We start from the raw sequence: 26,987 nt of genomic DNA, 5'->3' as shown, positions 1-26,987 counted from the left end.
ATCTCAATGTCAAACGTGACGTTTTTGTTTGAAGAAACGTCACTTTTTACTATGACATATCCTATCCATATCGTATATAATCTAATATTTGACCTATATTAAGGTTCTAATCGGGCCGTTAGTCTAGCATGCACTAAGTACGACATGTGTAGCGCACTTAAGTTATAATAGTCTTTGGTGTAAAGGATTAGGTTATATGTAGGAAAATTGGAATTAAGTATTGTGAATTAAAAATGCCAGAAATATTTTAGATAAAACGCTTTGAAATTATATGTAGCGTACCTGAATTATTTTTGATACATGATATGATAAAAGCCGTATGAAAATATATCACAATTAATGGAATTCTGAGTTTTAACCTTACGCTGGATAGAAAAGAAATCACAAACATAAATCGGTCTATAGCGCAATTGTATACAAGAGGTAAACATATTAAAATGGCTGCTAAGAATCGGCAATATTATGTTTGACAGAACTTATTCATGACTTTTTTTTAACGTACGAAATCGGAAGCATGGTTGCCAGTTGTGTAGTAAGGGGCTTTGTTTAACAGTGCTGATTTCGGCTCATTTGCAGACAGTATTAAGGCTTCGAAGGGCAGCTTACTCGTATTTAACTCTGGTGAGAACCCTTAAGCTTGTCACGCATATCGTAATAAACATTCCGTAGATAGTTTACGATATTGCTTGCCATAGAAATCAGTGGTAAATCACTGAAGCGTAATTGTCTGGACACTGGCATTCGCTTATTAGGCATATATTAATAGCAGCCGTATCGAATTTGCTTGTAGAAATTTGGTTCATATATTAGTAATTGTGCCTTAATATTTTATATTACATTTCGATTTCTAAGCACTTAAATTATATGACATAACAGGTGGTAATCGTACTTTAGCTAATTGGTCTGATTACTACTAGTATTTGTATACTACCTACATTTTGTTTGGTGAGATTATTGCGGACTAAGTGTCCGATTTTTTGTCTGTTTCTATTATAGACAAAAAACATAATGCCGAAATCACCGTAAGCATACTTAGATCTAATATTGAAAATACATAATTTGTCAAATCGATTCAGCCGTCTTCGAGAAATCGGTAGACATACATTATCTTTTTGTAACGATTTCTAGGCCGTTTTATGGGTGCTGTCTCCTTCGAGCAGACAGTTGAGACAATAGTTTTATGGATAGATTCCTTATGACGTCACTAACGGACATTTTAGGATATGTATATAGTCTTAGGTATAATAATTCAAGTGTATATGAGAAATAAAAGGTGATTGGTAGTAGAAAAGCCATTACCTACATACAAAACAGTATCAGAGCCCTTTTATAACAATCATAACGATGCACTAAAACTATATTATGTGTTAATCAACGGATGAAAGCACTTATTTGAGTCGAGGTAGTTTGGCACTCGAACTAGAGCGCAAATAGTCTGAGGCTGAAATATTGCATTTCACCCGAGTGAAACATTACTTTTCATTTCGGATACGAGGAAATTAAAATATATACATTAGTTTATAAACACTATAACTAATTATAGACTTCTACAATAGTATTTTTTGAATGGAGAGTTAAATATCAGAATGGAAATCATATAACTAATCTATTTAAAACCAAATTTTAACCATTTCATTTATTTTATTCTTTAACAATACAATCATTGCTTAGTTGTCGTAATAAAATTGGATGAATTTACTTAGAAACTAAACTGCTCACAGGCAGATACGTATCATTTGTTGCACACTTCATAGAACAACAATGACCCACTTTCAGAGCGTGAAAAATGAAAAGTAATATAGTTTGTATATTAATATATGTAGAACGGACCACAATCATGCACGATTTTTTAAGCTTCCGAACGTTTTACGCAATTAGTGTAATAAAATGTCGTCCAATAAATAATCTTTGTCCCAAAGTTTGCCCCATTCCCAAAGTAATTCCTAACACTCCTCACCCTCGTTGAGCTCTGGCAACCTTACTCACCGGCAGGAACACAACACTATGAGCAGGGTCTAGTGTTATTTGGCTGCTGTTTGCTGTAAGATGGAGGTACTCGTACTTCCTCAGTCGGGCTCTGCTCTAGATCTGGAATGACATTCGCTGTGCTGTGCCCTACCACACACCGCGAGATGACATTCACAGTGTCCATATCTCTCTTAGATAGTCGATAAAGTAGCAAATAAGGGTTCTAATTATACCTAACCTTTTAATTTAATAATCATATGGTTAAATTCTACTTTGTTATATTTTTCACATTTAAATTTTCCTCTGTTTAACTAGAGTTTGCTATAAAATTCACCATTACATGTTGTGTAAATATTCCTAGCGCAAACTTTCGTATATTCGCCTCTCTAACATTCTGACTTATTCGAGTGATAGAGACGCAAGTAGAAGAATCTCCGATAATCAAGATTCGCGATAGTCCCCCAGTTTCAATTACCCGGCTGGTTGAAAACTATTCGAGTCTCTACCGTTAACTATTACTCTTAGCGGGGGCAAATATCTCACACGATTAGTTCGCGCAGTAGGGTTGTAACTCCCGCCGAATGCCGTGTTTGCAGCATTATTTTTCATTTTATTACCTAAATATGTTCTCCTTTGTCTGCGTGGTATGATGATAATGATTGATAAAAACGATCGTAAGTCCTTCCCCAGGCCTCAAACTATATCCATACCGAATTACATCAAAATTAGTTCAATGGTTTTAGCGTGAAGAGGTAACAAACAGACAGAGTTACTATCGCATTTATAATCATTGTAGGGATTAGTCAAAATTTAAAACCAACTCATTAATAATATTGTTTCTATAAATATAATAAATAACTTTTGATCTGTTATGTAACATATAAATTTTATTAAATATTGCATGGTTTCAATAAAAAATTAGCAAATTTCAAGGTTTTTAAATATTTTGATCACTTATAAAAAAATATTGAATACTGGTTTGTTATTTGCCTAAATTAAAAAAAATAAACTGCCCCATTGCATAGGTTCATTACACAGCACTATTTCGAACAATTACTCGGCTGATTCTATTCGAGTCTCTAGCTTTAACTATTACACTATTAGTCTAAGGGTGGTATTCCATCTGTCCAATTTCTTGGTTCAATGTCATTGCCTCCCACTCTCTCATTAAGCAATATGTAAGACGCAAATACATATTGGACTATGTAATTAGACAGGTGGAATACCATACTAAGCAGCGAGGAACATTTCACACCATTACCTACTTCGTGTAGGTAATGGATAGTAGGGATGCATCTTGCCGAATGTGAAAAATATAAACAGCCTATTGTAAAAAAATAGCTTCCTAGGTCAAACGGTTTGGCCAAGGCCTTACAGGCTGGGAGCTGGGAACTGTTTCCCTTGTGATTTGCTAGCAAGCCGTACATTGCAGAGGGCTTACCGCGAACACCGAAGCAAATTGCGGGCATCCTTCTCTGTTACTCTAATTACGCCTTAGTTGGAGTAAAAGAGAAAGATGCCCGCAATTTGCGAACTTCGGTATTTGCAGTAAGCCCTTAGTATTTTGGACGATAGCTGACGGACCGTATTAAACTCTGAAACCAAACTAGACAACGTAGATGCGACAGACGCTAAGCTTAAGTGGAACTGAGCCGGACACATCTGCCTCGGTTCTTGTTGTTGTGGGCAATGGAGGATGAGGCAATGGAGCGTGCATTTCAAATCTACTTTTAGAAATAAGCTATTTTATGGACTATTTTAGGGGGATACATAAGTTTTACATGGAGCCATTAGCCGATTCCGATTTCTAGTTCAAAAGGGCTAGAAAACCTTATTATAACTTAAGAGGCCGTCAATGCCGAAGGAACAGCGCTTCAGCGCACACTGTCGGTTTGTATCGGAGGTAATGAGATAACACTGTCACTGTTACCGGGCCTAAAAAAACTATTGAAAAAAATATGGATTATTTGTGTAATATTATATTAAGGTCTAAATATTTTGAATTTTGATTTATTGCAGACCCAAAATAATAAAGATAGAAAGAACCGGTGATTATTGCATGCATGAAATATAAAACACTGTAATGGGTCATGTTGAATTCAGTTCTAAAAATATGTTACTTACTCTACAAAAGTTGGAAACATTTTTCCACCGTTGGTTTCGATCAATAAAAGATTGACTCAAGACAAAATGATGATTACAGTTCAAAATACACAATTCTCGGTGAATGTAGGATTAAGACACACAATTAACGAACAATCTCCAAATTCTGCACAATAACTAATAATTATTCCCAAAACAACGAAAAAATTACGATGACGAAATAGTAAATCTGGTGTAGATTAGCGGAATAAATTAGTCAATTCATCATGTTGTAGTGATAATCACCGTTCCAGCTTTAACGTGTGTCTCTTTCTTTATTGTTACTCTTAACTATGTCAACTATGAAGAAAAAAATTTATAGTTCCTAAATATTGATTTACAAAAGTCGCTCGAAAATATCTACGGTCCTGTACTTAGAAACCTAAAAAAATAATGGCACCCTGTAGATATTGGAATATTGTCTTTAAAGTTTCAGAACCTCCATAGTTTGTCGAGTAGAAAATGATGAAAGGACGAGAAAAAAGATTGACGAAAAAAAAAATTTAGATTTTCGACGATTTTTGAAATTTTTAAAAATTTGGAGCGATCTCTTAAGTTTTTTTTCTAGCTGTTCTTTGGAGGGGGCTCTTGAAACATGATAAACTTACATATTTTTACACGAGACAAAAAATTAAAATAATCGGTTTTTTTGCGCCACCATAATAAAGATAATATCTAAGCAACCTATGTCAACTTCAAAACATATTAAAATATATATATATATATATATATTTTATACTACGTCGGTGGCAAACAAGCATACGGCCCGCCTGATGGTAAGCAGTCTCCGTAGCCTATGTACGCCTGCAACTCCAGAGGAGTTACATGCGCGTTGCCGACCGTAACCCCAACCCCCTCGTTGAGCTCTGGCAACCTTACTCACCGGCAGGAACACAACACTATACAATTAGAATCAAATATTTGATCTGACTACTTTTTTACTGCAACTTTATATAATAGTATAAAAATAAAACTCAAAGTTTACAATCTCGCAGGATTTTCATACTGCGAACTATGATATGAAATTAAAATCTGTTGAAGTTCCGATGTCGATAAAGAGCCATTCTCAGCAATTTCTAAACGTAATTTATGCAAAGAGTTCACGATAATCCTTTTTATTTTCACTTTACGTCGCCAAGTCGCCAGTATCAAAAGCGCAACGTTTAAATAGTTTACTTTGATAGAGATTAAAATTAAAATGGTTGATCATCTTGACAATAAATATGGAAATTAGCTCTATAATAGGCCACGACCATAAATTTCCATGACAACCCAGATACATTTCATTAAAATTTAAAACGGAAATATGAATATTTGATTACGTACTTATATGTAGCTCTACATAGAATTTATAGAATATAAGGACTTATTACAACATGTAAAATCTAAGTAGTTGGTTATCTCATCTTAAGTTTCTTAATTCAATTAAGGTACGCTTTTATCTTTAGTGTAACACTGATAATTATTTAGTCTTAACGTTAAAAGATACCTTGCTTTAGTTTCGAAATAAGTTGAATTTTTTTCAACCGTAGACTTATAAAACTATTTTATTGTGTAACATGAAATAGGTAAAATCAAACTAAAACCAACTTGACACATGACATGACAAACAAATTATCAATCTTACGGAAGTAATAGACAGGGGTATTAAATTTATGAAGCACAAGAATTGAATCATGTTGACAGTACTAACAGGAGAACTCTTAAGAGACCATTGCCAGAATTAATTCGCCCTTAAAATGTTTAAAAATGGTCTGTTAGCCGTTTATTGGCGGCGTGATGTTTGTCAAATGAGACATTTAAGTAATAATTCAAGAAATTTATATTTAAGATTCTCAAGTTGAACCTCAATAAAGCCTTTCCTATTGTATCTACAATTATTTTATAATAAAATTTTCGGTGAAACACAAAAAAAATATTTTGCGGAAAATATTTTATATTTTACTCTTAAAGCTAACATTATTCTTTTAATTTCTTATTTCGGGGAAAAAATACCGTGTCCCAAATTGATAGGCATTAGTTAAGTAGACAGTTGACAGACGGGGTGTCCTAATCGAAAATACCGCAATAGAGTCATGCGGAAAGAGAAGAGTCGTACATGTAGAATGTATGGAATCCCTTACATTCCCCTACTCTTCCCTTACCTCACAAACTAGATACTAGGTACCAGGTACAGTTGTGAAATAACGGCATTTTATTTTATGGCACGGCTCGCTGGTTTTAGTCTATCTCGGTGACATAAATAAACAAATGTACCACCAGAGATTAGTTATTATATATCTGCTCACGACCGGCCGCTTTGGAGGTCCCCAGGGAAACTTTTGGTCAGACTGGATGTATTCCAGCTGATATACTCGAAATAATACGTTATCTATGCCCCTTATACACATTAATAGTTTAAGAACAAAACACTGTTCTTAATCCATTTTGGTACGGAGCCCTTCATAAGAAGGATACGCCTCTTAGAGATATTTTGTATATTGTCAATCTCAGTTCCATATACAGAGTGGGCAAATAAAAGTGATACACTTTGTTTTTTCAAATTTTAATTATATTAAGTCCAAAATTTATGAAATATTTTTCATTTTGCCAACCCTGAATAAATATATATTTTTAAAACAATACTTAATAATCTTTGAACTTAATATAGTTAAAATTTAAAAACAAAATGTATATATAATGTATATGTAGATGTGTATGTTTATGTTATGTACTTCTTATTTGCCCAACTTGTCAACATGGGTGGTTTTATTAAATTTATTTGTATTATAATTTCGAATAACGACCGGTTTCCATTTTTAAACTGTATTGTTCTGGTTATATGGGTGTTAAATTTCAGTTTATGACAAAATAATAATATAACTCAAAAGGATTTAGAACGGCACGGGTCACTCACGGACATTACGGGTTCTGTGATTCCAGACAATTTCAGACAATGAAATCCTCATGCTAATTTTTTTCTTGCGCTAACACGAATTATAATATATGTTTCATTAGTATCAACTATTTGTTATAAAATTATGTAGGTATATTTTACTGAGCTTTTAATCGTACCGTACAGCTATTAAGAAGTATAAAAACGGAACATGCTTGTAAGGGTCCGTTAAGAAAATTTAGCTTCAAGTTCATTTATTTTATGAGGAATCGGAAAGACCTTTATAACCTGAAACTAAAATAGTTTTTGACCCATAAAGTTTTTTGTAAAGAAAGCCATAATATCTTAGTCCAGCATTTCCCAAACTATGAGGGAAATATGAGTGGGCCCTGAAACGTGAGATGTCATGCCAACCGAACCGCCAAGCCATAGTGTTGTAATAAAGGTGTATGGTTAGTCAAGCCAGATATCTGATAACTTTTTTAAAGCAAAAGCTAAAGATTCTTAGCCGCCTATTTTACATGATTTATTTTGTGCTGGGATGTATATTTTCTGAAATGATAACAAATTAACAAGATCATCAGCCCGAATAAATAAGACACCATTGAGTAGGTAGTTCTTCGACTTGCTACTATTAGGGAATCTGAGTGTTACGAATAATATTGTATGCTCCCTATTTAAAACACGTTTAACGACCTGTCTAGCCTAGTGGGTAGTGACTAATGACCCTGCCTATGAAGTCGAAGTTCCCGGGTTCAAATCCTGGTAAGGGCATTTATTTGTGTGATGAGCACGAATATTTGTACCTGAAACATGGGTGTTTTCTATGTATTTAAGTATTTATACTATTATATTTATCTTTGTCTAAGTACCTGCAACACAAGCCTTATTGAGCTTAATGTGGGACTTAGTCAATTTGTGTAATAATGTCCTATAATATTTTTTTTAAACTAGCCTAGATTTGGGTCCTGACGTTTGGATTTTTTTGTTAGGTGGATCGGAGCCCAGTCAACTTTGGGAACCACTGTCTTAGTCAATTATGTTTTTCAGTAACTATTTCTATTTTAAGATGCGTAATAAAGTGTACTCTACCTATTCTATTTATCTATATAGGTAATTATTAACTAGGGTAGAAAAACGAGAAGAGAACGTCAATCAGAACAGTATTTAGATACTACGTGTTGTATAAGGGTTTTTTTTTTATGTTGAGGTCCGTTAGATTATATTTTTACACAACTGTGATTCATTAAGGATGAGTCACGCTAGACCGGGCTAGGGCTGGGCCGAGCCGGTCTAGCGTGAGTCATCCTTTAAGAACCCAAAGGAAATACGGTGCCTTCTTTTTGAATAATCTTCTTTCACTTTTGTCCCGTCTGTAAAATAAATGATAACAAAATTCAACGAGTTTTTGATCTCTTCAGAATAATTAAGCTTATGTGAGATAATAAATATGAATCTAGCTTCACTTATTGTTCGTGCACGTATATTTTATACAGTGAATCAACGCGTTTTGTTGTCATATACTCTGTTAGGTTGTATTTTATAGCGATTCAAGATAAAACATGGTTCATGGGTGAAATATTTACATATAGTCAGCATCAAAAGTAACGGTTCAGACTACGCGTCAAAAGTATCCCATTATCTGATAGTGATAAACTATTTAACAAAAATACATATATAAGTCCCTGTACGTAGAACAATTTTTCTACATAAAGGGACTTATACAAGGTTCCCACGAGGAACCTGAGAGATTATAACCACGCATTTCTGAGGCCAAAAGAAGGAAACAATGCTATATGAGTTTAGGTCAAATTCACAAAAAAAGAAAACTTTTTGTTTAATTTAATTTTTTGTATGTATTTGTACATAAAATGTAAACGCTATTTGTAAAACTGTAACTCAAAAAGTTTTTGAACTTCTTTTTGTGAAATGTGCCTTTAAAGTGTTACTTGTTGACATCTCTCAATAAGGATATGAATTTAAGCGATTTCAAAAAAGTTTATAGAACATTTTAGTCTTTAAATATGATCAGGAATATACTGTTTAAATCTCTCGCAATGCTCACTGGGCACCGTGTATATTTTTGTTAGGTGTGACTGTGACAGATACTTCAGGACGCGAACTGTAGAGAAAAATCTTTATTTGGGTAATTCCCGGAAGGCAGATAATTTTAGAGGGTTGTTTTATTCATCCGCTACTATTGGTCTATTGATGCTTACTGTACTATTAACTGTGTGGACCAACTTTTTTGTGTTGTTATTCAATCCCGTAGTCCGGGGGACAATACTGGCATAGTTAGAAGAAATATTGTGCGTCGTTCTACTAACAATCATGTCACGTAGATGACCTACTATAGAAAGTACTTATATTATAACTACATGTATGTTTGGTCAATATAAATACCAAAAAAAACAGGAATATTATCGAAATTATTATAGGAGGATAATATCGGAACCTCGAAAAAAATACAAAATCACGTTTCATATCCCGATCGATTTTAGTCTTTTATAGTATTGCCCAGGGAAACGTATCCATGGTCCAAATCAATGGTCAAATAAACGTTTTACTCTGAAATCTCCTTTTATTGCTTCAAACTTAGCTACTGTTAATTCGACTGTATTTTTAAGTGTTTGTACGCAGAAAATTCTTTACTAGACCCTTGATGTCACTAAGAGTAAGATTGCAGTATGGCAACTTTCCCCTCTTAGCCAACATCACCAGCTGTTTACACACCTACAAAGTGCCCGGTGGTCGTGTTTATCTTCTCTGTTTGTGTTACATTCTCTCGCTTTAAATTATTTAACGAACTCAAACCGTTTCGGTGAGGAACCTTAACAAAGGTTAGTTATTTGTAGCATCGTAACCTATCACTCAACACAACCCTCTTTTATAGTATTGTAATAACGGAAAACCGAAATTACCTAATATTTCCTGGAGCTGCGGCATTATATTGTTATCGGATAGGTATTACATTTCTGATAATGGACCATCACTCCCTACCCTCTAACAATCCCAGGATATTTACAATTGCGTAATTTTGTGAAATTGATTAAAGGTTATAATCCAATAATAGTGCTTTGCAAAGGAGGAATCGCATCTTTGGCATTATAAGATTCGTTGTTAGGACAATTATTTGTATTCATTTGTTTGTTTTTGTACTTTATTTTATGACAGTTAAATAACAATATAAACTATTAACAAGCTTCGGAATAATAATATAAACTTAAGATGATGGCCTTACAAACAATAAATATATAAAAAAAAATGTACTCCAAGTGTGCTCAGAAAGCAACCGCATTGTCAAGTTGAATGGCATTGCTTAATGCGTTTAGCAAAATACTGACAAGCCTTCTGATTACCTGCGGTGTCTATGAGACGCGTCGCTACGTACAACCGGCACCCGACACGCGCTAAGTCCTGCGACCCTAGCGGTTCTACCTCAAAAGCCTCAAAAATGGAGCCACTACTGTAGGCATGACCAGCATCACTTTTTTTAGGTTATTATGTATATACATACATTCAGGTAGTAATTTGATCTAGCTCAAAACTTTACAATAGATAAATTAAACCAAATTATTATAGGTATGTTTTTCTTCAATAATTGTAAATACATCGATGCCTTGATATATATCATTAATTATCAATAATATAAAGTTATATATTAAGAGATTTCCGTCCTGACCCGTCCCGGGAGACCAGTTATTTCAGCAGATCATTCATTAAATCAGATCACAATCCGCCAACATGATATTTTGGCTAACCGTCTTTAAAACACGTTTTATGTTATCTTCCGTTCCGTATTTAACTACGTTTGTTAGTTTTATTAATTTTGATGCTCTTACTATTTGATTTCTTTGAAAAGTAGGTCAAGTAATACAGAAATATTTAGAAATAAAAATAAATTAAACAAATACCAGACAAAAATGCGATTGTTGTGACAAGTCATTTGGTATTGCCACTATTCCACCTTTAGTTCCACTTTGTTTAATTTCTACAATTTCACGTAGCACTGTAAGACTTATTTCCTATTTTTGCAGAAATTAATATAAATGAAAGTGCGACCACAATATGAGAGTAAATTAATTGCATGTAAAAATACGCAAGTAAGTATAACGGGTTGGCACTGATTAACTAGCACGTTATCTTTTTGCGGATCAGCAAAGTACTTTTTTTGTTTTAATTTTTAATATGAGAGTAGTCGAAACTGCTACTGAAAGATTACCTATTACTGTGCATGTGAAAGTTCACTTGGTCACTCTATTGAGCATAAACACTACATATAATAGTGTCTTCTGCGGACCAGCTTGTCAAGGCTTTGATCAGTTATATTTTAACGCAAGCACAAACAATGATTGATTGGATCCGGAACGCTACAGAATGCAACGTAAAATGCACCTAAAAAACTTGCTCTAGGGTTGAATTTTAAATAACCTTTAGGTGAGCCAAAATGCGTTAATTGACTGCCGTTTGGTGTAAGTGGAACTTCGCTTGATTTCGGGACGCGCCCTATTTTTTATATCACGGCTTTTGTAGCAATACTGCCATTTGGAGTGTGATGAAACCCATTTGTACGAACGTTGATAGACAGCTATATACATAAACGTTCCATATTGGTGACGGGTGAGTTCGGCTGGGAAATTTATTGGTATACGCTTGACATTATTTTGACATTATGAAACATACTTCTGAATATAACTTTTAAATGCTATACCTATTTATTAATGTGTGTTAACTAAACATTGGACTTTAGTAGATCCTAAATTACTGTTAGCAATATTACATTTTTCCTTTAAACAATTATTTATTACTTACCAAGAAAGTTGCTTTGATGAATTTTTCTCGGGTTATTTTTCAAAAGATTCCGACATTGCCGCTGTGAAAAATCATTAGGATTATTTTTAAAACTATGCACGCACATGCATTATCTAAGTGTGGTTTAACCTATTCGATTATCTTTTTCATTATACTTTGTAGCCAATATTACCTCCATTAGCCTAATTACTAGTATAAACAAAAAATATGTACAAAACACCAATAAAATATTACTACGGGTGACACGCAAACTTTACAACCCCAGTGACGAAACAAACGTGTTTATTGTGTGGCAAAATAAGAACCAGGATTTGTGCCCTACCTAATACTTATCCGTTATATTTGATGGTAAACTTTTAAAATTGTAAATCTATAACTCTGCTAATCATTTGGTATAACCTTCTCACGTATGCTACTAAATACACAAAAGCACAATGAAAACCGGTCATTGAGGCTAGTGTTTTTTTACATTGCTTTTATTCGTTTTCATTGCTCTTAAGCGTGCTCGCTAGTCTGAAAACTGAACTATAGGTGGACTGACTTAACGCGAAGCTCGTACAATTTTAATTATTCTGCCTTTGCGAAGGAGCCATTACCCTGAATTACGCAGGCATCAAGTGATATCTCTGTTTATTAATGGCGGACACTAATGTATTCCGATAAGCATAATTACGGGGATTTTCAGCGTCGCTCCGCATATCGCTAATTTATGCAAATCAAGTTTGATTAAGGCTGCGTTGGAATCTGATTTTATCCACCAAATTACATAGCTTTATAGGTAATGCAGCCGAAAGAATAGAAGGTAGTTCAAGAATAGTAGACAAAGTAGAATGGATATTTACGATCACGCGACAATACTATTTCAGTTAGATACGTGACGTGCATCTGTCATACACAGATTTTAAAACAAAAGTTGTTCCTCCCGTGGACATGTGTGAAAATCACTAAAACATGGCTATGTTTCATTTATTTTCAGTTGTACATTGTTGCCCTGCATGCCACAGCAGTATGATTTCAGTATAAAATCGGTAGTCATAGTAGTCATAGCCGAGTGAACTGACGAGAAATTTTTCAAACAAAATTATATTTCCCAATATAAGCTTGTAAAAATGTTTTGTAATGTACAAATTGATTTGATGATTTGAGCTCTTTCAAATGATACCCCACTTGACCTAGTCACTAGATTTTGAAATTTTGCCCCCTCTTGATATTGAGCATTTTCCATAGTTAATCAATCAATTAATTTATTACAGACAACATATTGGTTCACATAATTCTTAGTTTTGAACTTAATCTACATGTTAGTTTACTAACGCTAATAATAAATTAATGAAAGTGATTTGGTCCTCTGGCTCATTATGCACATACTCGTAAGAAGACAATCAAACTTAAATATAAAATATATATATATATATGTATATACTTTGAATGTATCTGGGTCAGCGTTGTGACAAACGGACGGACAGAGTCGCCCATGGATAAGGGTTCCTTTTGTACCGTTTGGTACGGAACCCTAAAAACAAACGTAATCGCTCCTTACTATAATAAGTCGATTGTAATAACTATTCCATTAATAGGTAAGCTTATTTTCGTGTATATATTTCATCTTGGGCTCGATCTGCTACAAAGTACATGAGTATAGTTTATAATGATTATAATCTAATGCAGGGGTCTCCAAACTTTTTTTACCTGAGGGCCATATTGCACCTCAGATATTTCGCACGGGCCGCCATCGGTTTTTGCGCAGGGCACACTCTCAATGAATGCTGAACCTCTGGAGCCTAGGATCCGTTTGGCAACCACTCGCGGGCCGGACCGTGGGCTGTCGCATTGGATTTCCGCGGGCCGGTCTGGAACGCCTCATGGGCCGGGGTTTGGAGACCCCTGATCTATCCCAGAGTTGACAGACTTGACAGCTATCAAATCGTATGAAGACTCGACCCATGGAAATTAACATTTCTCACGACCTGCGTTGTGGTCGCTAGTATTTCCCTCTCCGCGCACTTCGTATATAGCTAATATGCATGCACCGGCCGACACATTAAAAGCTTACATCATTGTACGTCTTGGAAATTACATATAACTTTTGTGATTTGACAGTTCAGCCGTGACATCTACTTTCGTTACTTGGCACACAAATATCCACGTTACCTTCTGTCGCTTTCTCCCTTCAAATGAAGTCCCACTTTTACCCGTCCCCGACTCTATGCAATGTGACTTTGTTAACTCAACATTAGCATATTTAATGTAAATTTAACACAGCACATAGTAAGACTTGTTCCAATTTCAGGGTACCATATTTAATTATAGAGCAATGGCGATAATCAATGTAACCAAATTATGTCCGATGTCAATATATGTATTAAATAAACGAGTTAAATTACGAGTAAAACATGTCGTTAAAAAGTGACGAATAACACAAGTTTACATGATATGGGATGAAAATGTGTGTTGTGATGTGACGTGAATGAGTCGCAAATACATAGTATGCACACCCCTCGGGGCCCATTTTCTCGAACGACTTGATAGTTCGTGGACTAATAATATTAGTCTAATACCATTTGAAAAATGGGTCCCTGTTATTGGGGTTACTGTGAGACTTACGTTGCTTTGTGTAAGACTGTCCAAAATTCATTTATTCACAGGGCAAGATGGCCATCATCCAGTCTTGCTGCTGCTGGAGGAGCCTGCGCCGCGGCTGCTACGCCTCAGCCTTATACACACTAGTAAGTATTTTTTTTAATAAACTACCTTTCGGCTTCGACTTCGGCCCTTTCGACATGTATTTCAGTTTATAACATATATACTTATAAAAAATATTCTATAAAATACATAATTTGATTTGTTCCCTAGTTTTGTAGTATGAATTATCAGTACCCCTAGTGTAAATTTATTCGACAGCGAAACGTGACGTAAACATGTTAAACAAAAGGTATTGATTCCTGTTACTGCTAGTAACCCCGACATAAGTAACGGTAACAGGTTCGTTTAAAAGGCAAATTTAATATCTTATTTATATGTTTCAAATTCATGAAACAGCCTGTTCGATGATATCACGTTTTGTTATCTTCAAAAAAATTACCACGCGCATTGTGGCTAATTGTTCTCTGAATAAGCTGTCACAAAATTTGAACCTTAATAGTCTTAATACTATCACGATAGTTGCTTGCTATGGCACGCGCTTTGACAGATGGTTGCCTTGGCACGCGACGAAATTGCTCTGCATAAAAGAAACAAAGGCTTTTGGTTAACAGATTAGGGATTGAGCCCGAAAAAATCATCTGAGATTATTTATACTTTAATTTATTTGTAGATTTACATGTATGTCATTTGTATAATTGTTGGTGCAATACTTACTCGTAAGTACTTTTTATAGAGACACAGATGTTCATGTTGGCTGTTTGTTAACAGGTGTACTTTTCGATAACGATAGTGACCATGGGTCACTTCATAGAGGTCGAGCAGCGCTACTTGAGCGGCGAGATGACTAATCCAGAATCAGAAAGTTTTCTTGAGCCGGAGAAAATAACACCAAGTAAGTAGTACACTCAGAGCTAAAAGAAAATAGTTACCGAATGGCAAAAAATGTTAACATATGTAGAAATTGAATCCATCTTGCAATTAAATTAAAAAAATACAAACAAATATCACAGGCTAACACACACACCCACACACACACGCATGTGACATTGAATACCGATTTGCGTAAGTACACTAGAAATACCTCTACCCTCCATAGCTAGGAAGGCATCACGTTTGACATCTACGACGTCTGACACATAGTGGACAATCTACGACGCAGTAATATTAGACAAGTCTTAGATTAAATACACATACATATAAGTAAATATATATTAATGGTTTTCATCGAAATTCATTCAGGTACTCATTTTTGGGGTAAGTATAAACATACAAACGTACGTCAACAGTATGAATATGATGATCGTACTTATCTACATGACAGCGTGATAACGATAGTGTCTGTCTATTTCAATCGCATGATATCATAAAGTGACACTTATTTTATCACGTAATTAAAGCCATCCATAGTACACCTGCTGCGGCTGTAGCATGGCAGGATATTTATGGCCTGTCACTATGCCTGTTACTTACATACTTGTTAGAACGTAACAGGTATGCTGAAGGTGATAAACAGAATCCGGAATATTCACGGAAAAACAAAACACTGTCGCCAAGTGAGTAGTGTTAGAAACATTTTTTATCGATATCGAGTATTATCAACAAATATTTTATAATTATTCGCAACAGTTAATTTAAAATATGAAAATAAAGTAGTAAGTCAGAGATGGTTTTATATGTGTTATTTGATCTAAATCTTTACAGTACATTGTTATAAATAAAATAACCCGTCCTTTTGGCTTTAACTATACCACCTCATTGACAATAATAGACACTTCAGAAAATGAGTATTCTATAAGACATTGATCGTCACTTCATTGTGTATGACAGTGCTAAAATACGATTATATGTAAAACGCTTTGATATGGACGTGTTTGCTATATCTAAGTATTATAGTTTTTATCTGAAGTAAAAATTAGTGCAATATTGGCTTAATAAAAACGTGGTTAATCAAATACCATGAATTTGTACATAATGAAGTGACGTCAACTATATACTGCTCTACGTGCGATATTAATCTAAAAATAAAAAAGCGGCCAAGTGCGAGTCGGACTCACCCATGAAGGGTTCCGTACCATTTATGACGTATTAAAAAAACTACTTACTAGATCTCGTTCAAACCAATTTTCGGTGGAAGTTTGCATGGCAATGTATGTCAAATATATTTTTTTAGATTTTTCATTCTGTTATTTTGGAAGTTAAGAGGGGGGGTGGACACATTTTACCACTTTGGAAGTGTCTCTCGCGCAAACTATTCAGTTTAGAAAAAAAAAAAATTAGAAACCTCAATATCATTTTTGAAGACCTATCCTATAACCATGAGTTTGATGAAAAAAGATTTTTTGAGTTTCCGTTCTAAGTATTTATTTTTTTATTTTACATGGAGAACCAACAGCTATAACTATGCTAATAACAACATAAATAGTGACACAGAGCCAATTAAGGATCTCACATATAGCAACGAAGTATGGGGAACCCCCAAAATTTATTGTTTTTTTTTTTTCTATAAATTTTTGTGTAAAAATCTTAATGCGGTTCATAGAAACATCTACTTACCAAGTTTGAACAGTATAGCTCTTATAGTTTCGGAAAAAAGTGGCTGTGACATGACGAATCTATAAGGGTTCCGTTTTTTGCCATTTGGCTACGGAACCCTAAAAAGTGCAATATTCAATCTCATCTGAGGGCTCCTCTACATGATGGCCCAGCGTAGGCCAGCCTAAGGGACGCAGCTATATATAGCTATAAAACAGCATCAGAGGAAGACGAATACTAACATAATAATACTCAAACAAGTATGGCATAACAGGAGTGGTGAACTATTGCTATGCAGAAGGAACAAAAACTTGTGGTAAGCGTAAGTAAAAGCGTACAAACTACAGGCAGCTAGTATCAAGTCTGTAGGCTTCCTGGTTAAGTTGGTGATTAAGTAAATACTGTTTCAGCTTTGACTTAAAACTATGAATACTTTGCAGGTTTCTCAAGGGGGGAGGGATGTTATTCCAGACCTTCGACGCGGCGTAGCGAAAACTTCCACGAAAAGCAGCTGAGGCATGGCGCGGCGTTAACAGTTGAATCCCACAGTTACGGCGTTCGCGAAGCTTAATACAACATAGCTTATTGAAGATTATGACTAACAGAAACCAAATAAAATTTCATGTGCTGCTGTGTGTACTGACGTAGATTTTTGAAGCAGAAAAATCATCTGTTTCTGTGTAATTTTATACAAACCTCACGTAATTTATATATATAAATATTTTGTTTTTTTTTGGTGGACCGTTTTTTTTTTCTTCTATTACTCAAATATAGATGTCGATAAAAAATGTTTTTAAGACTAGTAACATTACGACAGTCTTTTGTTTTGCTGTGAAAAATCCGGGCTCTGGTGATAAAAATGCGATGCTACAACCGCTGGATTAATTTGATAATAAGTTTTTTTTCTGTCAGATTTTATATCTCCCACAAAAATTCCCCAAACGCATTTCTATTACTAGCCCTTTAACAATACATTTACATTATAATCAGCACGAAATTAAACCTGTTTTCTTAGAAATGTTTAATGCCTTGCTTCGCTCGGAAACTAAGGCTGCTCATTGCATTTGCCTTTTAAATTTGTTACCTTATTATGGCATAATTATGAACTTTATGATGTACAACATAAGGCTGCTTCAGTTCAAAACAATGTTAGCCTATTAGAAAAACCTAAAAGTAATACTTAAGACGATTTTAACTTGGATAGCTTAATTAATCCCTTAACGAGAGTCAAACTTAAATTCATTCTTTGAAGTCAGATTAAATCTTAAAATTCTTGTTGGCTAACTTTAGTGAAAATCGTTGTTAAATAGAATTTGCGAACTGGCCGCCAAGTCATTACTTGGCATTTTATTTGACTTCAAATTGTAGTATTATTGTACTTTGACTTAGGATAGCGGCGCATTTCCACATTGAGCCTTGGAAGTATATGTCGTCTCAGTCCCATCACATAGCATATTAGCCAGGTGGATAAATTTTAATACACATGTTTGGGTATAATATTTTGTAAGTGTGTGATGTGACATCGCAGTGCGCGAGCTTTTTGTATGGGGAGTTATTACTCGCAGTGTGCGCGCCACATTTACTTTCACAATTTGGGTACAATAGATAACAGGTTTATTAGAAACATATGAATCTCAAGGGAAGTAGAATCGATTGACATCTTCCAAAAAGTTCTTGCATGAAGCTAATTCGCATTGGCAGTGACACCTACTGCAAATTATTATTAACTAAGCATAAAAAATCGGCATTTTAATATAGGAGAACTACGACCGATCACTAAGTTTAGTAGTTTGCATTTTACCAATGATAGTTTCTTAAGAGGCCCAGTGATTAACAGTCCACCGGACGGCATCGGCCTGTCAGTTGTTCGGAACTGTCAACTTTTAGTTCTAACTGACAGTCCGCTGGACGGTATCGGCCTGTCAGTTTTTCGGAACTGTCAACTTTTAGTTTAACCTGACAGCCCGCCGGACGGTATCGGCCTGTGAGTTGTTCGGAACTGTCAACTTTTAGTTCAACCTGACAGCCCGCCGGACGGTATCGGCCTGTGAGTTGTTCGGAACTGTCAACTTTTTGTTCTAACTAACAGTCCGTCGGACGGTATCGGCCTGTCAGTTTTTCGGAACTGTCAACTTTTTGTTCTAACTGACAGTCCGTCGGACGGTATCGGCCTGTCAGTTTTTCGGAACTGTCAACTTTTTGTTCTAACTGACAGTCCGCCGGACGGTATCGGCCTGTGAGTTGTTCGGAACTGTCAACTTTTAGTTCAACCTGACAGCCCGCCGGACGGTATCGGCCTGTGAGTTGTTCGGAACTGTCAACTTTTTGTTCTAACTAACAGTCCGTCGGACGGTATCGGCCTGTCAGTTTTTCGGAACTGTCAACTTTTTGTTCTAACTGACAGCCCGCCGGACGGTATCGGCCTGTCAGTTGTTCGAAACTGTCAACTTTTTGTTCTAACTGACAGTCCGCTGGACGGTATCGGCCTGTCAGTTGTTCGGAACTGTCAACTTTTTGCTCTAACTGACAGGCCGATACCGTCCGGCGGACTGTTAATTAGTGGGCCGCTTTAGAAAGTAGGTATTCGTCAAGCAGCTGGCAAAATAATATGTTAACCTTGTTTTGAATTGGCGACAATTAAATATATGTCTAAAATATAATCATATAATAATGTACGATATTGTATAATAGTGGCGTATTTGGTTTATTGTGTAATCTTTGTCAACACGATGAATAATGCGGAGAATTTCCCGTTCACTGTCTGCAAAGCAAACGCCTGCAGGGTAAAAAGGATTGCGGTCTACAAAAAATGTTTATGTATATTTTAAAATGTATTTTGTTTTGAGATTTTCATGTTGAATCCTAACTAGGTTTCGTATCAAAATAAAATAAAATACATTATTTTCACCCAACAATACACTCAGAAGCTAAAATTCCCTTAATATATTAAGGATCAGTAACAGTATTCGGATAATTTTGAAATTACACGCACGTATCGGTGCGCGCGAAATGCACTACGACGCGTGTCATAGGGCATCTCGCTCTTATTGATGCGCACCACATGTATAGTTGAAGTAATATTATTTGCACTGTTGAATATTATCGCTAATAGTAATAGCTCTTTTACAACGACTATCAATAATCATTAACAGTATACTTTAAGCAAAGTCGGGTCTAAGTAATTTATATCCCAGTTACTTTTACTACATTTTAAATTACAAGTTTTCCTGGCTTACCATACATAAAATTAATTATTTAATATAAAGAACCGCAATGAAGATTAAGTGACGCAAATAGGTACCTAAATGGAGTCCTAGTCACTCGCTAAAGCTGTTAGATTCATTGTATAGGTCATGTACTGTGGCTCAGTGTTTGCTATTGCGTTGGCTTAGTTTTCCGCTACATAAGATATATGGTCACCTTTTACTTTGCAAAACTAGTAACTGTAGGTATCATCATTTCTAGATCCTTGGAGTGCTATGAAATTACTACTGTATACAATACCTAAATTGCTTAGATTTCTGTTCACAATGTACCGAAAAGATGTTCCTATACGTCTGTAAGTAAATATTTCTGGACATTTTCGATAGTTTCCGCTGCTTTAGAAGTATGTATATTTGCGCGAGTGACACGCAATGCTATTTTAATCAATAGGTAAGTACTCGTATATTTTGCGCATGGAAATGTGTCTCCTGAGACATAAATGCCTGTCTCAAGAGCGTTCTTGGCCCGGAAATGCAATGCCCTATTCAAATAATGTTCGGTCTCGTAGGATTGAGACACACATACAATATGGATGGCGCGAAACGTGCCCCACTACGTGTCCTAACCGCTCTCACGATCTAATCATCTGTTTCCTTTCTAAACCTCGCATCACTATTTACATTTTGTTCAAATATCAACTTAGCGTGACTGTAAGAAAATTGTTTTCTGTAAAATTTGTTGCTTAAGATACGTGAGTTCAGTCGATATCTTTTAGTAGAAACATGATATGCGCCCCTGGCGTTTCGAGATTGATACGACGTTCGAGTTTCTTTTGTTATCTGCCTCTTTCTTGAAATGGAATTTAATAAAGAGTGAATGGAAGTAAATTGATTCGAACCGAGCAAAAAAGGCGATATTATTTGTTCCAGAAACATTATCACTTTTTTGACATATCACAGCCTTTATCTATCAGCTTTCAAAATGGCAAGGGAATACTAGTGTTTTATTTTTTAATTAAGACTACTTATAAGCCAATCTATTTCAATTTTTGCGAACAATTAATTCCCAGCAAGCAGGAAATTAACCTAATCACTTAATTTGGTCCTAAATACGTGTAATCCGAGTTTGCTGGCATCCCAAATTTTTGCTGTTTCTCAGGTTTTTGCTTGTAGATCAAAAACATACGTCTGGCGGAAAATTTGTGTTAATCATGATGAAAATTAATACCTTAATATGAATTCGTAGTCAATTTGTAAAACAGGACCGCCACTTTGTAATTCTTTTTTTAAGTGTTCGTAGATTGTTTTTACTGCGTGCTTCCCTTTACGTACACAATACGGTCAGTCGTCAGCCTAATCTACAAGACATGATACTAAAAAGAGTGTACAAAATTCCCAAGCCCCCTGTTAAAACTGCTTTTGCTATGAGATTCTCGGCTTATCTCTTTCCGCATTTATACAATAAATTAGTAAAAATCTGCGACATAAGGCACTGTAACTTAACTGAAGCAAAAAGGCATATCCAACCCCTACTACTTTCTTGGAACTATGATGAGTCAGAGGATATTTTGAAATGACTGTAGTAGACGACAATATTCAATTGCGTCTGCTCCCAAAAGATGAATAACTTCTACAGCTACTTTTCTTTTATTTTGTTTTCTCTCACATTTCGTAGTTATACACACGCACATATTCATACATACATACTCACATATATACACACATACCCTCACATAAACACTTTCACTTACATACAACTTACTGAGACCTTTTTAACTGTTTTTGTGCTTAGTTTGATAGTTAGTCATATAATAAAAAAATCTTATTTAATTTAGCTTTAACAATAATGTATTCTGTTAAAATGAGAACCGCACCATTTCGATACTTCTCTGAGATTCCCACGTGACAGGCTGAGCCTAGTGTGGGGATCAATGTACTGCTGGTCTTGTAATGCCAAATTCTTGAAATAAATATTATTCATATTCTTATTCTTAAAATCATGTAAAAAATCCGAAAACACCTTTTTATCAGTGTCTGATCCACCAAACCTTGCTGGTAGTTTTATTATAAGTAATTGATGGTGGGTTTCTTCTACATCAAGTGGTTTAGCAATCCAAGCAAAAAAATAATTATACACACCTCCTGAGATGGAGCAAACTCGGATTACACTCATTTAGGACCAAATGGAAGTCTCAAAACGATTTCCAGCTTGCTGGGAATTAATTCCTCATAAAGCTATTTTTAGATCTAATTTGATTTCCAGTTCAAAATATGAAACGATTCTGATAGCATATTTTTTATTTCATTCTCAGTTAAACTACCCTTATACTACGTCGCAGCATGTAGCATAGTTTTCCCGCTATGCTTCGTAGATTGCTTTGCATACCATATCCGCTCCTTAAATGCAAGTGTCAAAATGATCTGAAAATAATGACGAGATAAATGGTTATGATGTGCGAAAATAACAGAAGGATAAGGTAAATAAACAGGGACCCAATGGCTAATATTAGAATGTTTATAAGTAATTAATATATCTATTCCATTTGTCGAAAACCTGTAGTTAAGCCGTAGTAGAAGCAGATCGCAGTAAAAGCTAAAATTTAGGTTTTTTTCTATGACAACATATTAATGAAAGCACTAGCATATCATTATATAAAATGTCTTCATGTAACACGACATGAAGAAAAAAGTTTCGTAGTATTCTCAAAATAAAATTTCCAATCCCCATTTTACCTCTTCGTGACATGTCTCTACATAGCCTTTAATAAAAACATATGTTATCACAACAAAGTTTCAAACGAAACTCGAGAAACTTCCAACCGACACGTCGCACAGTGAAAGGGCCCTGACAAAACATTTCTAATTCAATGCGGTAAAAATGTATCTTCACATTTCATGAAAGCCTCCAAGGGTTGCCACTCCGCCGCCCTAAGTCGATAAATCGTTTGTCAACTTTGGGATTCGTAAGTATGCAGATAAGACGTTTCGTCTAGGCGCTGTTTCTGAATTTGATTACCTACGTTTCTTAGTAAATTACGTAACAAAACGTAGGGACTTAAGTAACGTTGAGATTTATGTAGGTAGGTTAAATATGTTCTCGTGTGTGTAATTAAACTGTGTCATAGTAACGATATCAACAGATTTATTAAAAGTAATAGAGTGAAACATTTCTTTATTTGAACGAAAAAAAAAAATCAAAGGTAAAAGAAGAATCTACTAGCTGTTATTGTATTGTTTTTTAGATTTGATGTAAATTCATTCTAGGAATTATTATTCTTTTATTTTTACATTACTGAAACAAACAGTAGGCATGCTCAAATATGACACCTACTTCGTCTATTTTCTGAGATATTTAATAAGCCGCAGAACTTCATCATTTACAGTTTTTCTGTAGTAAATTATCTCCACGAAGTGGAAAAAAGGCATTGAAAATGCAAAATGAAATTAAGTTAACCCCGTCAAATTTAAATTCACAACGTGCCCTGCCGTCTAAATGAATTATATAATAAGATTAGGTGTCAACCCTAACCCTAGCGTCGTATTTGTTAAACGAGCCACATCCGCGCCCAAGTGACCTGGAAAGGCACCGTGAGCGAATCCGGGGGGCGGCACTGTATCGGACCTAACCTAATTTTACTGAAGGTTGCTTTTCTGTATGAGGTCTGTGATTTTTTGAAACACCTTTTATATTATGGTAGATGTCACTGATAATCCAATCGAATAGCGAAAGATGGCGTGATTTCATAAATCATAAGACTTAATATACAACCGAACCTTTTGAAATCATGAAAAAAATACGGGTATGGCTGACGTCGTTAGAATTTTTTTTCAACAAATTGTGTAAGTTATCTCGGTTATAGATGGGACAAAGTACTTAAGTACTTACATAATAACAAAAAAAAAACAGTTGACCCACTCAATTGCTTCCCGAGTTTCAAGAACTCAGATACAGTCAAGGCATTAAATGTCATAATTTGCCCATACATCAAGGTAGCGTAGCAATGTACAGTACCTATCTGTACCCACCCAATCTGACCTCGCGTATTGCTTGTTGCAGTAACGGTGTCACTGAACATAACTCTCCTGGCTACCAGCACGCTTGGCCTCATCTCTTGCTGCCTGCTGATCCTGGGTATTTACAAAGTAAGTGCATAGTTAGTAAATTGAATATAAAGTCCTTCTAATCGGGCATAAGTCGTCTAAAGAAAGTAAAGTCGAATTGAGGATATATTTACAACACGAAATAAAACTTATCTGAATAGTGATTAGTATTTACATGTGTATTTTTACATGCAATTACACCATCCCACAGCGAAAATAAATATGCAAATAAATATAGCAAACCACCACCAAAAGTACAAAACTCGACACATGTTTTGATTCTCCATGAGGCATCATCAGATGCTAGCGATGTTGACGGGTTGGCGACCGGTCCAGACCATCAACATCTCCAGCATCTCCTCCAGAAATTACTACACCCCAAAATGGTTGAAACCATTCAAACTCAGCATTGGACATAGGAGGTCATGGTTATCCTTTTCTTACTATATGACATCTATATCGATTTATTAACAATAACCCATTTAACGTCCATGACTCAGCAACACTACCGCGTAACACAATTTTTCAAACATTTAAGCATTACTTTATGGCGTGGCACTTACGAATACCTATAGTTGTTAAAACTGTTTGCTTTTCCCTTAGTGACCTCGTAAACACTCTGCCGGCTTTTCAGGGAGGTACTTTTTAAATACTTACTTTAAAATTTGCGTAGGCTAAACTAGTAGTGGTAATTTTTCATTTGAAAATATACTTTGCTCTTTCGCTACATTCCTAACCATGAGATGACGAGAGAATAACATGAAAAGCAGTTTGAAAATCGCATGCCTGATATTAATTTGCCTTATTAAGAGTCCGACTGACTTTCACCTTTCCATACAAACGGAGTTTCGTTCTCATTATAATACCACTTGTTGGATTGTAATGAAACTTTGCACATACAATGACATGAGATTTAGTTTATAAAACAAACGAAAAAGAGCAAAAACTAATATTATATGAATAACTTAAATTCTCTGTATAGTTTAACTATGATATATGAGCTACATAAACTAATTACAGGCATAGATATACCTTATCCTATTGTAAGTACAGTCAGCGTCAAATACTTTATAGCAACCAAAGTAGCCAAATAGTTCGGTACACCATATATTTAGTATGGTGTACCGAACTATTTGGCCACTTTGACTGCAACAAAGTATTTGACGCTGACTGTACAAAGTTTCAGAATAATCTAAGGTCTGTTTTTTTATTCCGTAGACTAAAATGACGTTTCATATGTAAGACATGACATTTCTTAGTACAATCAGCGTCAAATACTTCGTAGCAGTCAAAGTAGCCAAATAGTTTATTATAGTAGTAGTCAAAGTGGCCAAATATTAACTATTTGGCCACTTTGACTGCTACGAAGTATTTGACGCTGACTGTACCACATGAAATGTCATTTTAGTCCACGGAATAAAAAAACAGAATATAGCTAGTCGTTTCAAAATGAGGGCGTAGCTTGCTGCGGACTCCTAACGTTTATACAAAGGTCTACACGTTTCCCCTTGTGTTCTATCCATCTAACTGAATTGAATATCCAATACCCGTCCCTTCACTTTGAATATATACCGTAATTTATCACACCCCTAATCCTCATGTTTGTGACTATCGCATTAATTCATTCTTTTTTTACTGTTATACCTAAAGGGATAATTTATATATCATTTAGACTATAAATAGACCGCGGAGGCCTGCTAGAAGTCACACCATCATTCCGATGAACATTTATATTTAAGGGACCGTAAATATTTTACGGACAAAGAAGATCAAAATATTATTCTTGTCACTCTCAGAGTACCCGGCGATAAATATTGCACATCGATCTTTGGAAAGAGACAATTGGCTGTTTACGACGATTTCCGAATACAGGCGACCGTTCATCCATCATCTTATTTTATTAAGTGCCATTTCATATCATATAAATAAATACTGCACTTTATGAAAAATTAATGACATGTTAAATTTGAATATGACGTCTCATGACAAACGTCACCAAGGTAGTATAGGACAACGCCCTACGAAGCCGAAATTAGCTGAGTCTCTTTCCGTAATATCAAGACAGCAGTAGCAATAAACGAGTATATGTTGTTGCTGTGTTGTTGCCTAGTTGTACAGTCTGTTGTGTAGTGGTACAGTCGACGTTAGAAATATATTACACCTTTCCACCTCACTCGTTTGTAATAGGCGAAAGATGTAAACATATTTTGACGTCGATTGGTACATAATAAATATCTTATACCTTTAAACGAGCAATTCTTGTATATATAAATATATATATTTCTGTGATCTCGGAAACGGCTCTAACGATTTCGCTGAAATTTGGTATATGGGGGTTTTTGGGGGTATACAATCTATCTAGATTAGTCTTATGTTTGGGAAAACGCGTGTTTTCGAGTTTTCATGCGTTTTTCTTTCGACGCAGAATATGGTCGCTAATTTCGTGATGCCGGCCACTGTCCGTCTGGTCCAGCGGGTTAAGACGCGGACTGCTAAACGAGTGTTACGGGTTCGAATCTCGTCCGGTAACTAACTTTTGTTTTTTTTTATATGTTCAAGTTTATATATAATTTTTATTGTTTTAGACAAGTTTAATTTAGTAAAAAAATGTAGTTAAGATTATCACCTATACACCACCATATTACAATAAATAGTTATAACCGAGCAAAGCTCGGTCGCCCAGGTACTGTATATTATTTACCATACTTCAT

General features: G+C 35.2%; 1 protein-coding gene across 3 annotated transcripts in view; it reads left to right on the top strand.

Moving 5' to 3' along the window:
- LOC133529861 (uncharacterized) overlaps positions 1-26,987 on the top strand; it is a 141,549-nt gene that overhangs the window by 31,977 nt on the left and 82,585 nt on the right. For 2 of the 3 annotated variants that reach the window (XM_061867807.1, XM_061867686.1), the window contains exons 2-4: positions 14,443-14,523; positions 15,209-15,332; positions 24,233-24,318. In XM_061867807.1, the coding sequence (XP_061723791.1) occupies positions 14,449-14,523; positions 15,209-15,332; positions 24,233-24,318 (285 nt within the window). In that variant the 5' untranslated portion in view covers positions 14,443-14,448. Of the gene's footprint in view, positions 1-13,243; positions 14,524-15,208; positions 15,333-24,232; positions 24,319-26,987 lie in introns of those variants that run through there. The other variant, XM_061867730.1, reaches the window with a different exon arrangement.

The sequence above is a fragment of the Cydia pomonella genome, chromosome 1 (assembly GCF_033807575.1).
Source record: "Cydia pomonella isolate Wapato2018A chromosome 1, ilCydPomo1, whole genome shotgun sequence".
In the NCBI taxonomy this organism is placed as follows: Eukaryota; Metazoa; Arthropoda; class Insecta; order Lepidoptera; family Tortricidae; genus Cydia; species Cydia pomonella.
This window is presented reverse-complemented; position numbering and strand designations above follow the sequence as displayed.